Raw genomic sequence first — 15,889 nt, 5'->3', positions numbered from 1 at the left:
TCAGTTATGGTTGTGTTTTAATCAGAAAGACCTCATTGACCTGCTGCCTCTCTCTGATAGGCTGCCAGTGTGATGCGGGGGGGGCCATAGGCAGAGGGTGTGATGAGATATCTGGACAGTGCCAGTGTCGGAAGAACGTAGTGGGCCGCACCTGCACTGAGTAAGGACTGACTGAAACTAAACACACAATGACATGTTTTATTGCTGCTCAAGTTCTCACATGAATTGGAGCAAATGTTGTTAAATACTGATGAATGGCAAGAAACAAACAGAAAATCATAAAACCTAAGAGATTTAATGCATTCTAAATGCATTCTAAATCAAGACTGCCATGATTTATGTTCCAAACATATGAAACATTCTTACTTTCTCTCCTTCCACCCCTTCTCGCCACTCCTGTCTGACCATACCAGGCCAGCACCTAACTACTACTTCCCCAGCCTGCACCACCTGAGGTATGAGGTGGAGGATGGCATCACCCCCAACGCCAGGCCCGTACGCTTTGGCTACGACCCCCAGGAGTTCCCAGGATTCAGCTGGAGAGGTTACGCCATCATGTCCCCAGCGCAGGTAAGACACATGATGATATTGATAGGTGGACCTTAAATCTGTGCCTGCCTGACCTGCCTGACATCTCACTTTTTTAGTAGTGGCTTTTTTCCTTCTGCTCGAAGCCTAATTTTTGGTGTACATTCTTTGTAGAAGTGTTAGATGCTTCTACAAGCATTTCTTATAATGAATATGCTTGGTGCTTCCTTGGTGAATGTGTTCAGTCTGGTGGTAGTGGATGGTGTTGGGTTTTGTGGTGATTGTTGTGGTGATAGTGTTTTTCTTTTGAGTGTGTTGTTGGCTGTAGCTCTCTAAAGTAGCAGGCCACTCTTCCAGTCAGTCCTAACCCTGGGTGTGTCTGAAAAGGCACCCTCCCTATATAGTGCACTGCGTTTGACAAGGCTCTGGTCAAACGTAGTGCACTATATAGGGAATAAGGTGCCACCCCTGTTTCTCCTCAGCCAGAGGTGATCCTATCGTTAGCTGTGGGTTTCCCCGGCCCCTTCCACATAATGGTTCGCTACGTCACCCTTACCCCCCTCAGGCCCACACAGGGGCGGCGGCACAGGGGACGAGTCCGAGCCAGGATTTTGGTGGTGGACGAGCCTGATTTTCACTCTTGCTGTGACTGTAAGTGATGGGGTGTTTCCCCTCTGCTGCCTGGCTAGCTCGGCTATAGCCTGATCCCGGATCTGTTTGTGCTGTCTTGCCTACTCTTGTGGTCATGGGACCAGGCTAGCTCTGCTCTCCTCTGTTGATCAGCTTACTGCTTCCTCTTCCCTTTCTAACCCCCTTCTATCCCTCTACCTGTCTACCAGCATGGCCTTCTAGTCTACTAACTGTATAACAGTACCCCCCCGACCATCACCACCATCCTGCAACCCCCCCCCTCCATCAGCTGTGTCTGTCTAACTCCTGTCCCTGCAGAGTGAAGTGAGAGTAACAGTGCATGTGGACGAGGCAAGGCGATCCTTGTTCCGACTTGTCCTGCGGTACGCTAATCCCAGCAGCCAGGACAGTGTGACTGGTAGTGTAACAGCTACCTATGCCCGAGGTGGCCAAGGTAAGGCTGCCTCTCTAACTCCTGCTTCACACATCATCATATTCATCTCCTAACAATCAAACAGAAACAGTTTTATCTCCCATACACCCCTCAAAAACACGGATACATGGATACATTTACAGTATAGGCTGTAAAAGTGTTTGAGCTTTCATTCAAGTCTTTCCTTGATCCTTGATCCTTGATCTTTTGTTTGGCAATACATTACTAAAGGGATGGGCAACTTGAGTCCTTGGGGGCCGGAGTGGTGTCACACTTTTTCCCCATCCCTAGCAAACATAGCTGATTAAACGAATTGCACGTTCTAATCTGAAGATTAGGATTAGTTGATTATTGGAGTCAGGTGAGTTAGCTGGGACATTGACAAAAGTGTGACACCAATCAGGCCTCTGAGGACTGGCATTGCCTATCCCTGCATTACTACCTTGAAATGGCATGGGGTGCCTAATCACACCATTGATGATATACCTCGGGCCCTCCCCAGACGTTCCACATTTTTGTTTTTTACCCTAAACTAGCACACCTGATTCAATTAGTCAAAATCTTGGTGATTAGTTAACTAATTGAATCAGGTGTGCCCGAGGAGAGAGTTGGGAAACCCTGCCTTCAACTACATGAATACATGTCAACCTGTGTGCTGGTAGCTGTAAGGTGTTGCTGTATTTAGCTGTATCCTGATTGGTTGATTGATTGATTGATTGAATTATTAATTAATTGATTGGTTGATTGTATCCTGCAGGGTCAGGTCAGAGTAAAGAGGTGGTGTTTCCTTATAGCTCCTCCCCTGCCTACCTCACAGTCCCTGGGGACGGCTTCGCTGAGCCCTTCACACTGACCCCTGGGAAATGGATCATACGCATCCGGGCAGAGGGCCTTCTACTGGTGAGGCCAGGATTATTAGTCTGATAACATCTGTCAGTGACCGAAGAGAAAAAAAGGATGCAAAAAGGTAGAGGAATAGGTCATAAATGTGTTCTTCTCTCTCTCTGCTTTCCACCGCCCTCCCAGGACTACTTGGTGCTGCTGCCCAGTGATTACTACGAGGCTCCCCTCCTCCAGGAGAAGATCACCCAGCCCTGCACGTACACATTCACCGCAGACAGAGACACAAAGTAATCCCTGTGTTCCCCAAATGCTCTTTACCATGCCATACTGTTCTGTCATGTGCAGGTTGGCCCCAGACAGTGTACCTGTTCAATGTATGGACTGTACATATATGTACATGTATACTGTGACCGCTGTTGTGTTCATCTCCCCTGTGTTTTCCTATAGTCTGTGCAAGTTTGTTTTGTTTAAATGCATGTTATCCCCAGACTCTGACCACTGTTGTGTCTGTCCCTCCCTCCCTCCCTCCAGCTGTCTGCTGTATAAGCACGTGGCGATGAACAGGTTCAGCTCTGTGCTGGGCTCTCAGGGCCAGTTCTCCAGCCAGAGGAGACGCAGGAGGAGACAGGCCCGCGTCCGCCGGCCAACTCCAGACCACCCCGAGATGGCCTCTCTCACCAGGAGACAGGTGGGTCTAGGTCTGGGGCTCTGCTAAGGCCTCGCTCACACACGCACGCACAATCAAACACACACACACACTCAGATGCCCTCACAAACATAGTTTTAGTGCCTCTGATTGTGATGGTTTATGGCTAAAAGTAAGTATTTTATAGTTTGCCAGTAAATGCATAGTGTGACTCTGAGACGCTGCATCTGAGCTCCCCCTTGTCTGTGTGTGTGTCCTTTAGGCCCAGTTACAGCTGAGCCTGCGTGTGTCTCGACCCGGTCCCTACATCCTGTTCCTGGAATATGCCAGCGAGGTAGACATGATCCAGAACGTCAACCTCATCATTACTGGCCAATCAGAGAGCCATATCCAGGCCAGAGCCAACATCTACAGCTGCCAATACAGGTTTGTGTGTGTACTGTATGTTTGCTGAGAGTGCAATGTTTCATTCCTGTCCTTCTTCAATAGTGTTTATATAGTTTGTACTCGAGAGGCAGTGTTGGCAAGTCATTTGTGTGCATTTTGTGTAATAAACCTGTTTTAATGCAGCTCTCCAGCTCTATAATGAAATTGATCATTGAGGGTGTTTACCCAATACTTGTCCTTGCAGCTTCCTTTGTCGGAGTGTGGCGGTTGACGGAACTAATCGTGTTGCAGTGTTCCAGCTTACCCACAAGGCTGTGCTTCTTCTCCAGACCTCCACAGCATCAATGCTGCTGGTGAGAAAGAACCCTTTTATTCCATTGCATAACAGTAAGATCCTCACGTATGCAACCTCTTCTGCTTTGTCGTCCTTTTTTATATTGTAGTGTGGAGGGTAGCGACTACCGATACCTACTGTATATAAGTGAGTTTATGTTAAAATGAAATACTTCTATTTCCTGTCGCCGTTTTGACTTTCTATTTCTCTCTAGTATAAAGTGTATGCAGTGCCTGCGGAGGAGTTCTCCATGGAGTATCTGGACCCCAAGGTGCTCTGTGTCTCTGTCCATGGGCGCTTCACTGAGGACCGGTAAGCCATTTGACCTAATAATACTATGTTGTAATGCCAGGAGACTTCTTCAAACACTCTCTAAAATAGACAGCTGGTGCTTTTGACAACTAGTAATCAGCAGCAATGAGCAAACAGGGCAGTAATAGTAGTGGCTGTATTTTACAGGTAGAGGGCTTGTTGTGCAATCAGTAGCATTGTCTCTGGGGGTAGATGCTAGCTGTTGTTGTGGGGATACTTACCTTCCACACATCTGTTTTCCAGGTGTGATTCCATGCATTCCTCAGCCAGGGGCCAGGGTCACTTACTTGAGGCTGTCTGATCTCTAGGCCAACCTCCCCTCTCTGTTCCACCTAGCACACCTGGGTTCAACTAGTACTTGTTTCCTTCCAAATACTTAAAGCTGGGCTTGATTGAGCTTGCCTGACGCAATGGAACCAATGGAATAGTCTGAAAAGTGCTAATTTGTACTCTGGGCAGGCATAATCAAACCTTCAAAGTATATGAAACAAAACAAATCATATTTGAACCCAGGTCTGACAGCCAGTGACCACGCCAGAATTTACTGCCATGGTTGCTGCTGATGACTAGCTGTCAGCAGCACCAGTCCTGTTATTATACAGCTGGTTTTTACAGGCTGTTTTTCCACCACTTTCAGTGTAAACTGACTGCCTGCCTGGCTCCACTATTATTGAAGGCAATGAGCAAGTTCATATCTCACGGAAAATAAGCTGTGAAAGTGAAGGAAAACCCCTCTTGTCAAGACATTTGAAGTTGTTTGATGGTGATGGTTTATGCACATTACAAAAGGCCTTTCCTTTCATGTTGTTCTGCTGTTTCCACAAAACAAAATGAGGAGGGAATGCATGAACAGATCAGCCCCAGATCAGCCTTACAAAACAAATAGCTTGTCATGTGTTGATTGATAAGGACTTAAAACTGAGAAAAGCAAGAGTGAGGTTTTGACACACATGACTGTAAGTTGCTTTGGATAAAAGCGTCTGCTAAATGGCTTATTATTATAATTATATTATTGACTCAGAGGGATGTGTTTTTGAGATTGTGAAATTAGTCTTTGTTAGTCAGTGAGAGAGGATGAAAGGGAACGAGAAAGAGAGAAAGCGAGAGTTAAGGGGGTTAAGATCAAGTCTGAGGGCATAGGGGATTGAGGTTTGCTCCACTCAAGAAAGTGTGTGTGTGTGTGTGTGTGTGTGTGTGTAATTTAGGGGTTTCTATACATTGATGAGAGAGAATGTGATAGTTATAGGATGTCTGCATATGAAAACGGTTTACTCCAGATTTCACAGGTCACAACCTTTATCTGGTCACTGCCCCTACTAATAACCAGTCACATTGTTTCCCGGTAGTGCTTAGCAAACACTTCAGAAGCCCCCAGAAGCTGCTTCTGAAATGGACCCTGGTCAAATGTAGTGCACTATATTTAGAGAATAAGGGGCCATTTCAGACGCACCAACCTTCACCTCTGTTCCCCCTTTCTTCCCTCCTTCCATCCCTCCCTCCATCCAGTCAGTACTGTGTTCCGAGCCAGTACGACAGGCCCTCCTCAGCGCTGGTTCTGGACGCAGCTCGGGACGGGCACCCCTCCTCCCCCCGGCTCGTCCCCCAGCAGAGGGAGAGTGAGGAGTGGAGACGAAGACGACAGTCAGGGGCTGGGGGCTTCCCTTTCCCTGGAGCCCAGAGTGAAGGGGTACTACTCAAATCTCCCCAGGTACATGCATGGAGATGGCCCACATAATGATGCTGCTTGGAGTGGGACCATGGAAAGCATGTGGGGCTTGAGACATGAAGCCCTCAGCTTCACTAACATTAATGGCAGTAACATCTCTATGGCTACAGTATATAGTTAATGAGCACGTTTTTAAGTGATGCAAAGCACATTCCTGTGGAAACAGACAACAAAATCGAATCTCATCTTTTATCTTATATCTGTGGTGTTTACAGATTTCTCAACATGTTGTGTTCTTTCTCTGTTACTCTATTCCTCCAGACAGAGATCCGTTTCAGTGCCAGGGTGCCAACTCCTGGCAGGTATGTGTTTGTGGTCCACTACTGTCAACCTGAACACACCACCTTCCCTGTGGAGGTACAGGTGGATGCCGGACGCACCTGGGCCGGTGAGTTTGATGCGAAATGTAGGTGTATAAAGAGGTTGGTCCAGATTGATATGGTTGGATAGAGAGTGTATATGATCCAGGCCCTTACTGACCCCGACGTCACCGTCCTAGATGTAATGAAATGGACATCTACTCAAAGAATGAATGTGATTATCAATTGTCATGAACATAGTAGCTAGTTCCATGTTCTATGGTAGTATGCTCTGGGAGAGCCTTTTTTTTTGTTTTGTTTTTTTCTCAACACTTTTTTTGTTGTTGTTTTATTTTTACTTTTTTTGTTAAAAATAAATGCACTGTTGGTTAAGGGCTGTAAGTAAGCATTTCACTGTAATGTCTGCACCTGTTGTATTCGGCGCATGTGGCCAATAAAATTTGATTTGATTTGATGTGTTTTGGGGGGTTCTAGTGGTCCCTTTTAAGAGTAGATTAGGCATCTGACTCGCGCCCCACATGACAAGATTATTAAAGGCCTCAGACGCACTTCATCTGATAGGGAAGGATAACAGTGTGGCACAACTGATGTCTCCTCCTCTCTCTCCACCCCTCTCTCTCCTCTCTCTCTCCTCCCCTCTCTCACCTCACCTCCCCTTTGTCAACTCCCCTCTTTCTGCTCCCTCCCCTCTCTCACCCTCCCCTCTCACCTCCCCTTTGTCAACTCCCCTCTCTCACCTCCCCTCTCTCACCTCCCCTCTCTCTCCTCTCCTCTCTCTCCTCTCCTCTCCTCTCCTCTCCTCTCCCTCTCCTCTCCTCTCCCTCTCCTCTCCTCTCCTCTCCTCTCCTCTCCTCTCCTCTCCTCTCCTCCTCTCCCTCTCCCTCTCCTCTCCTCTCCCTCCTCTCCTCTCCTCTCCCTCTCCTCTCCTCTCCTCTCCTCTCCTCTCCTCTCCTCTCCTCTCCTCTCTATCCTCCCCTCTCTCTCCTCCCCCCTCTATCCTCCTCTCTCACCTCCCCCTTTGTCAACTCCCCCTTCTCCTCCTCCCTCTCTCTCCCTCCCCTCTCTCCTCCCTCCCCTCTCTCCTCCTCTTCTCCTCCTCTCTCCTCCCTTCTCTCTCCTCCTCTCTCCTCCCCTCTCCTCCCCTCTCTCTGCTCCTGTCTCCTCCCCTCTCTATACCCGCTTCCCTCTTTTTACTCCTTACTACACCTGCTCCACCCGCTTAACCCCCCCTCTCATCGCTCTTTCTCCTCCCCTCCTTCTACTCCTTGCTCTCTCCCCTCCCCTCTGTCCTCCTCCCAATCTCCCCCTTCTCTCTCTATCCACCCCCAATCCCCCCCCCCCTCCTCTATGTCTACTCCTCCTTACCCCCTGCTGCACCCCCACCTCCCTCTCTCTACCCCAGGCTCTGTGAATGCCTCTTTCTGCCCGGGCGTCTCCTGCTGCAGGGAGGTGGTCATCGCTGAGAGGCGCATCGCTCTGGACCTTCCCCAGCAAGACATGGCCATCTCTCTCAAGGTTCCACCCGGGAAGACCCTCACTCTGGTCAGTTTTTTTCATGTCAGTCAGTCACTATTACTCTATCAATTAGCCTACTTACAGTTGATCATCATTGCCCATAATGTAAGGAGGAGAACAGACCTTCCTGGATTCAGGAAAACCTTCGCTCTAGGCCTATGTAGTTATGCCTGTAGTGTAATTCAGGAACATTTAGGAGCCAAGAATCTAGGCCTAGGGTATGCTGTATTATACTTTTACCAGGTTTGCACGGTGCTGCTCTCTTGCCTCCGTGTTTTATCATGTCCCAAACAACTACTAAACAATCAGGGGCCTGTATTCTACCTGGCAACCCCCCACTCCGGCCAATTAGAGCTAAGCTCTCAAACCCAGTAAGACAGTGAAGCATACAGCTAAATTTGTATTTGCTGTAGGCTGTTTATTATAGCATAATTAACATACCCCACCGGGGTTGGGCTCAATTCCATTTACATTTCAGTCAATTCAGAAAGTAAACCAAATTCCAGTTCCAAATGTTCCTTATTTAAAAGCATTGAAAATAATTGGAATTGGAATTTCAGTGTACTTCCTGAATTGACTGGAATTTAAATGGAATTGACCTCAACCCTGTACCCCACATAGTGTCCCACTGCAGATGAGACCAACCACAAAACAGCTCAACGTATCACTGAAATACCCTGTCTTTTGTGTGCTTTTTGTCATTGTTAAATCTGTCAGATAAAACCGTTTCTTAAGCTATGATAAGTATCAAAGTGGGCGTTTCTGAGAGAGATAAGCCTACAACATTATCGTTTGGTTTTGAAGGTTTGTTTTGTACCACTTCTTCAGGATTATATCTTGGTGGTTCCTGACGATAGTTACACCCCTGATCTCCTGAAAGAGAAGCCGTTTGATAAGTCATCTGATTTCACCAGGCAGTGTGGAGGACAAAGCTTTTATATAGAGTGAGTATTCAGTTCAGTGACTTTGACCTAGCATAACAATGTGTCCTGTGGAATGGAATCAACAGCTTTGCTGAGTGATTTGAAGATTAGATAATTGAGTATGATTGATATTGTAGGATCATATTATGTTTATTTGAAACCTACGTTTTGGATATTTGAGGTATTTGCTTCCTACACTAATATTTCTCCATATTACCAACATGTCCTTCCTAGTAATCGCTCGTGGACTGGTTCTGCGCGTAAACCCGAATAATCTGTTGCGATGGAATGGAATGCGTAGGATAACGAGCAGCAGTAGTTCCAGTGTTTGGGTTTTAGTCACTAATTATTTGGACGTATCAGTATTGGGCGAAGCTGGTGCTTTAACTTAGACTACGGGTGTGGTGAAATTAGCTGGGGGGTGGGGGGGGGGCGGGGGGGTATTTCTTTAATTAATTTTTTAAGGGAGTAGTTTTTAATGTGTGGATGTAAAAACGATCAATACTCAGAGAATTTCATAACTACTTTATTTGACTGACCCTTGAATGTTCTCTTCCTGTTCCCACAGCCCCAGAACGTCCTCCCAGTTCTGCAGAGACTCGGCCCGCTCCCTGGTAGCAGCCTATAGTGACGGGGCCCTGCCCTGCTACTGTGACAAGTCAGGGGCCACGGGGCCCACCTGTAACCCTGTAGGGGGCCAGTGTCCCTGTAGGCCCCATGTCATCGGTCGGCAGTGTACACGATGTGCCACAGGATACTATGGCTTCCCCTACTGCAGACGTAAGTAGATTTCAGTTACTAAAATGTCAAACACGCATTGTTTCCTACCCTAACCTTTCTTTATCTTCTCCCTCCCAGCGTGTGAGTGTGGCCAGCGGCTGTGCCACGAGGTGACAGGTCAGTGTATCTGCCCGCCCCAGACAGTGAAGCCAGCCTGTGACGTGTGTGAGAGCCAGACGTTCAGCTACCACCCGCTAGTGGGCTGTGATGGCTGTGACTGCTCGCCCAACGGAGTCAGGCCCAACGCAGGAAGAGACTGTGACCATGACACGGGACAGTGCACGTGAGTAGAGCTCTGTGTAGACTATACCCACATAACAAATTCTACAGTTTACTATAGAATACTACAGTACATACTATAGAATTCAGTAGTAAACTGTAATATACTGTAGAATACTATACTACACACTGTAGTATCCCTCAATCATGTGTAGTACTTAGTATATAATGGTGTAGTATACTGTAGAATACTATAGTAAATACTACAATATTATTCACATAAAAAAAACAATGTAGTAAATACTACAGACATGTCAGCCAAAACACTACAGTCGGCAAAAACATATATATTTTTAACTATAGTAAATACTACAGTATTTCATTAGCATATACCGTGCCCATTCCCCTCACCCATGTCCCAACTTGTGCCACCCATATGTGAGAAACCTACATGCCAAGTATAGACCATATATTGTGTTCCCTATGGTTATAGATCTGAACTTTCCGTTCAGAACCTAGTCCTACCTACCTACAGGTTATGGAAAATTTGCTGTAGGTTTCCTAAAGGAGAAAGCCCCCCAATTCTATGTCAAAGATAATAAAACAAAAACACTTTAGTAAATACTACAGTAATGTCCCCAAAAACACTACAGTAAATGCTACCGTATACTACTGTCAACAAAAACACTATAGTATATACTACTCTTTTTTTACTACAGTATTTATACTATAGTAAACTGTAAATACTATAGTATACTGCAATAAAGTCAGCAAATACACTACAGGGAATAATATAGTATTTATACCATAGTATACTATAGTATTTTTTCATGTGGGTTGATTGTTGTTTTCTCATTTTGCGATTGTGCTGGAAGCCCTGTTACCATAGCGAGAGTATGATTTCTTTGAATTTTCATTGTTGCACATAAAATACGGTAAAAACACCATGAAATCAGTTGATTTTGGAAATCTGTTCTCAAGTATTCCCACGCGTAATAGGGAGACAAGTCATCATATACAAATATAAGCAAGATTTGAAATGATTATATATTTTTCAAATATTTTATCTGTTTGGGCTTCTTGCGGTCAATTTGCGGTCTACAAATTATTTGTAATTATGTTCCGGCCCCCAGACCATCCGCTCAAGAAAAAATCATCCCTTGGCTGAATCTAGTTGATGATCCTTGGTAAACACTATAGTATTTTTTTATGTAGGAAACACGACATAAGGTAAAGGTTGTGGAGTTTTGAATGAGATAACACATTTTAGATTCTCTGTATTTTTAGCACCTTTCCTCTTATAAGCATGGCCAGTAGCTGAATATTTGAACATGCTGTGGATGAGATTTCCAAGCACAATCATGTTAATTGTATGTCTATGCTCTGTGTGTGTGAAGGTGTAAGCCCAGGATCGGGGGGCGGCAGTGTGACCAGTGTGCTGCAGGGTTCTACAGGTTCCCAGAGTGTGTCCCATGTAACTGTAACCAGGGAGGGGTCACACCAGATGTATGTCACCCAGACACAGGACAGTGCCTCTGCAAGGTGACTTAAAGTGCTGTATGCTTTTAAACAAGAAATAATATTATTAGGATCATCTACATTAAGTGTACATTCGCAAATAGTGTGTTAAATCTACGTCTTTAACATGTCGACCAGACTTTTTCAGGGTCGATCATCTAATTTAGCCTCAAATAGTCTCTTCTGTAAAAAAGAAAACATGCCTGAGGGCTTCTGAAGTGTTTCACTACTGGGAAACAATGTGACTGGTTATTAGTAGGGGCAGTGACCAGATAAAGGTTGTGACCTGTGAAATCTGGAGTAAGCAGTAAGCAGCCGTATGTCCTGTTGTTGTAGAGGAACGTGCAGGTTGTCCGCTGTGATGCCTCTAGATAATGTTTGTTGTTCCTGTTGTTGTAGAGGAACGTGCAGGGTGTCCGCTGTGATGCCTGTAGAGACGGGTCCTTCCACTTTGACCCCTCCCACCCCAGAGGCTGCATCAGCTGTTTCTGCTTTGGAGCCACCAACCAGTGCCAGAGCTCTGGCAAACGCAGGGGGAAGGTGTGTGCATTTGTGCATGCGTATGTGCTTGCGCGCGCGCGTGTGTATGTTTATATGTGTCTGAAGTTTTATAGGCATTTTCATTGACACATTCTTTCCGTGCCATAGAAATGTGAAATGAGTTGTAATTATACTGTACCTGTTCAGACACATGATCAAACCCTTATCTCGCCAAATTATTCACGTTGAAACAACCAAGATTCCATAGAGTGGATATACCCACAGCTTTTGCCAAACCTGCGGAACATAACCCCATTGCACTCCATTGCACACAGCATGCTATTATATTAATATGTACATAATGGCATTTTACCAAACCATAGGCCTATAATATATAGTACAATCCTCTTTCCCTCCGCCTCCACTAGTTTATGGACATGCTTGGCTGGCGTCTGGAGAGGGCTGATCAGGAGGAGGTGGCATCAGTCCTCAACCCGTCCAGTAACACTGTGGTAGCAGACGTACAGGAGCTGCCTGGCACTACCCAGCTCCTCCACTGGGTAGCGCCACCATCCTACCTGGGAGACCGGGTGAGTCGAGAGTGGAACTTGAGAGGATGACATGTACTTTTGAATAGAATAGCTCATTTAAAAAAAGAGGACATGTTTCCGTAATATTTGGAAGGTCTTTAAAAAAAACATTTGATCAGTTGTTATTTAGCTGTGTATTCAGTGACAAGTACAGGAGAAGGCAGGGCTTCAAGCAGCTGCCATTGAGCCTAACTACCAGTGCTTTTAACAGTTCTACACTGTGTCCTGAACCAGTCCCAGTGACTCTGACTGATAGTCGGGGTTCAGGAGTAACTGATTGCATGTAATCAGTTACATGTAATCGGATTACAAAAAAACTGTAACTGTAATCAGTTATGTTACCAGCAAAAATATTGTAATCAGATTACAGATACTTTTGAAAAACTAGATTAGTTATTGGATTACTTTTGAATTCAGAAAGGATGTTTGCGAAAAAATACATGATGACACCTTTCTGTTTTCTCAATAACATTCAATTCAGCATTTAAAAAAGGTGTAAGTTTGTTAAATTTGTTCCAGCTGAGTGAGTCTGAACACAAGTCAGAGACCACTATAATAACACACCAAATGTGGATCCTTTTTGTCTTCTTCTAACATCTCTTAAGGGGAAAGTCATCCAAAAGTAATCAGGTTATGTTACTGTGTTTGGGTAATCCAAAAGTTACGTTACTGATGATAATTTTGGACAGATACCTAGCAACTGTAACGGATTACATTTAGAAAGTAACCTACCCAACCCTGCTGATAGTATTCCGCTCCTGTCTCAGGTGTCGTCCTATGGGGGCTACCTCACCTACCAGGCTAAATCTTTTGGGATTCCCAGTGAGGGGATGTCGCTGATGCACCGCAGACCTGATGTCCTGCTTAGTGTACGTACAGTATGACACACTGTATCATCACTCACTGCTAATTATGACATCTCTCTAATTGGTGTATAAGTCATATACAGTACCAGTCAAAAGTTTGGACACACCAACTCATTCAAAGGTTTTTCTTTATTTTTAAAATTTTCTACATTGTAGAATAATAGTGAAGACATCAAAACTATTAAATAACACACGTGGAATGATGTAGTAAGCAAAAAAGTGTTAAACAAATCAAAATATATTTTATATTTGAGATTCTTTAAATAGCCACCATTTGCCTTGATGATAGCTTTGTACACTCATGGCATTCTCTCAACCAGCTTCACCTGGAATGCTTTTACAACAGTCTTGATGGAGTTCCCACATATGCTGAGCACTTGTTGGCTGCTTTTCCTTCACTCTGCGGTCTGACTCATCCCAATTGGGTGGAGGTCGGGGTATTGTGGAGGCCAGGTCATCTGATGCAGCACTCCATCACTCTCCTTCTTGGTAAATAGCCCTTACACCGCCTGAAGGTGTGTTGGGTCATTGTCCTGTTGAAAAACAAATGATAGTCCCACTAAGTCCAAACCAGATGGGATGGCGTATCACTGCAGAATGCAGTGGTAGCCATGCTGGTTAAGTGTGCCTTGAATTATGGTGGAAAATACACATGCGGAGATAATCTGTTCACCCACACCACGTCTCACAAAGACACAGCGGTTGGAACCAAAAATCTCCAATTTGGACTCCAGACCAAAGCACACATTTCCACCAGTCTAATGTCCATTGCTTGTGTTTCTTGGCCCAAGCAAGTCTCTTCTTCTTATTGGTGTCATTTAGTAGTGGTTTCTTTGCAGCAATTCAACCATGAAGGCCTGATTCACACAGTCTCTTCTGAACAGTTGATGTTGAGATGTGTCTGTTACTTGAACTCTGTGAAGCATTTATTTGGGCTGCAATTTCTGAGGCTGGTAACTCTAATGAACTTATCGTCTGCAGCAGAGGTAACTCTGGGTCTTCCATTCCTGTGGCGGTCCTCATGAGAGCCAGTTTCATCATAGCGCTTGATGGGTTTTACGACTGCACTTGAAACTTTCAAAGTTCTTGAAATGTTCCATATTGACTGAACTTAATGTCTTAAAGTAATGATGGACAGTTGTTTCTCTTTTCTTATTTGAGCTGTTCTTGCCATAATATGGACTTGGTATTTTACCAAATAGGGCTATCTTCTGTATACCACCCCTACCTTGTCACAACACAACTGATTGGCTCAAACACATTAAGAAGGAAAGAAATGTTAATTGAAATGCATTCCAGGTGACTATCTCATGAAGCTGGTTGAGAGAATGCCAAGAGTGTGCAAAGCTGTCATCAAGGCAAAGGGTGGCTAATTGAAGAATCTCATATAAAATATATTTTGATTTCTTTAACACTTTTTTTGGTTACTACATGATTCCATATGTGTTATTTCATAGTTTTGATGTCTTCACTATTATTCTACAATGTAGAAAATAGTAAAAAATAAAGAACAACCCTTGAATGAGTAGGTGTGTCCAAACTTTAGACTGGTAGTTTTTATAAGTCATGATGACTTCCTGTTTTGAGTAACCCAGTGTTATTTCTCTGTGAATTCCTCAGGGCCAGGAGATGACCCTGGTGCACATGGCCCCACAGACCCCTAATCCTGACAGACTCCACCAGGGAAGAGTCCAGCTAGTGGAGGTAAAGAAAACCGAGTTTTTCATACCTAAAAAGTGGTGAAGCTGAGTCCTTATTCCATGCTATCTGTTGTGAACAACACCTTTAAAACACATATAATAACATTTGATCTGTCCATGAAACATACGTTTCCAATCCCTCACCAACCGCTGTCTGTCTGTTCTGTTTAGGGGAATTGGCGTCACGCCGGCACCAACCGTCCTGTGTCCAGAGAGGATCTGATGGCAGTCCTGGCAGGGATGGTGGGTCTGAGGGTGCGGGCCCTCTACTTCACCCAGAGCCAGAGACTCAGCCTGGGGGAGGTGGGCCTGGAGGAGGCCACAGACATGGGGGCCGGGGGCCCTGCCAGCACCGTGGAAGAGTGTGCCTGTTCCTCTCTCTACAGAGGAGACTCCTGCCAGGTGAGACTCAGATCTCATTCACTCTTAGTCCCCTAGGTGCTTCATGTAGATCTACAGGGATCATATATAATAATTTTAAAGTAACCCAGTGTTTCCCAGTGCCCAGTGTTTCCAGATTTCTATGAAATATGACCTATAATTACTTACACTGAGTATACAAAACATTAAGAACACATGCTCTTTCCATGACATAGACTGACCAGGTGAATCCAGGTGAAAGCTATGTTCCCTTATTAATGTTACTTGATAAATTCACTTCAATCAGTGTAGATGTAAAAAAAAATAATAATAATATGTAGATGAAGGGGAGGAGACAGGTTAAAGAAGGATTTTAAACCTTGAGGCAATTGAGACATGTATTGAGTGTGTGTACCATACAGAGGGTGAATGGGCAAGACAAAATATTTGAGTGCCTTTTGAAGAGGGTATGTTAGTAGGTGCCAGGCGCATCGGTTTGTGTCAAGAACTGCAACACTGCTGGGTTTTTCATGCTCAACAGTTTCCCGTGTGTATCAAGAATGGTCCACCACCCGACATCCAGCCAACTTACATTTACGTCATTTAGCAGACGCTCTTATCCAGAGCGACTTACAAATTGGTGCTTAACTTGACACAACTGTGGGAAGCATTGAAGTCAACATGGGCCAGCATCCCTGTGGAACGCTTTCAACACCTTGTACAGTCCATGCTCTGACAAATTGAGGCTGGTCTGAGGGCAAAAGGGGATGGATGGGGGG

At 45.0% G+C, this 15,889-nt stretch overlaps 1 protein-coding gene across 1 annotated transcript in view; it reads left to right on the top strand.

The window, feature by feature from the left end:
• The window catches only part of LOC121580986 (laminin subunit alpha-3-like), a 121,780-nt gene that overhangs the window by 82,068 nt on the left and 23,823 nt on the right, over positions 1 to 15,889 (top strand). Inside the window, exons 21-41 of the mRNA XM_041896248.2 lie at positions 61 to 160; positions 414 to 570; positions 1,477 to 1,612; positions 2,349 to 2,491; positions 2,618 to 2,721; positions 2,966 to 3,122; positions 3,343 to 3,506; positions 3,712 to 3,820; positions 4,016 to 4,113; positions 5,620 to 5,821; positions 6,101 to 6,227; positions 7,562 to 7,701; positions 8,503 to 8,618; positions 9,166 to 9,377; positions 9,456 to 9,660; positions 10,994 to 11,138; positions 11,514 to 11,654; positions 12,023 to 12,184; positions 12,952 to 13,053; positions 14,671 to 14,754; positions 14,922 to 15,152. Coding sequence (XP_041752182.2) covers positions 61 to 160; positions 414 to 570; positions 1,477 to 1,612; positions 2,349 to 2,491; positions 2,618 to 2,721; positions 2,966 to 3,122; positions 3,343 to 3,506; positions 3,712 to 3,820; positions 4,016 to 4,113; positions 5,620 to 5,821; positions 6,101 to 6,227; positions 7,562 to 7,701; positions 8,503 to 8,618; positions 9,166 to 9,377; positions 9,456 to 9,660; positions 10,994 to 11,138; positions 11,514 to 11,654; positions 12,023 to 12,184; positions 12,952 to 13,053; positions 14,671 to 14,754; positions 14,922 to 15,152 — 3,035 coding nt within the window. The remainder of the gene's footprint in view (positions 1 to 60; positions 161 to 413; positions 571 to 1,476; positions 1,613 to 2,348; positions 2,492 to 2,617; positions 2,722 to 2,965; positions 3,123 to 3,342; positions 3,507 to 3,711; positions 3,821 to 4,015; positions 4,114 to 5,619; positions 5,822 to 6,100; positions 6,228 to 7,561; positions 7,702 to 8,502; positions 8,619 to 9,165; positions 9,378 to 9,455; positions 9,661 to 10,993; positions 11,139 to 11,513; positions 11,655 to 12,022; positions 12,185 to 12,951; positions 13,054 to 14,670; positions 14,755 to 14,921; positions 15,153 to 15,889) is intronic.

The sequence above is a fragment of the Coregonus clupeaformis genome, chromosome 14 (assembly GCF_020615455.1).
Source record: "Coregonus clupeaformis isolate EN_2021a chromosome 14, ASM2061545v1, whole genome shotgun sequence".
Classification (NCBI taxonomy): Eukaryota; Metazoa; Chordata; class Actinopteri; order Salmoniformes; family Salmonidae; genus Coregonus; species Coregonus clupeaformis.
Note: the sequence above shows the minus strand (reverse complement) of the source record. Positions and strands in the feature narration are given on the sequence as shown.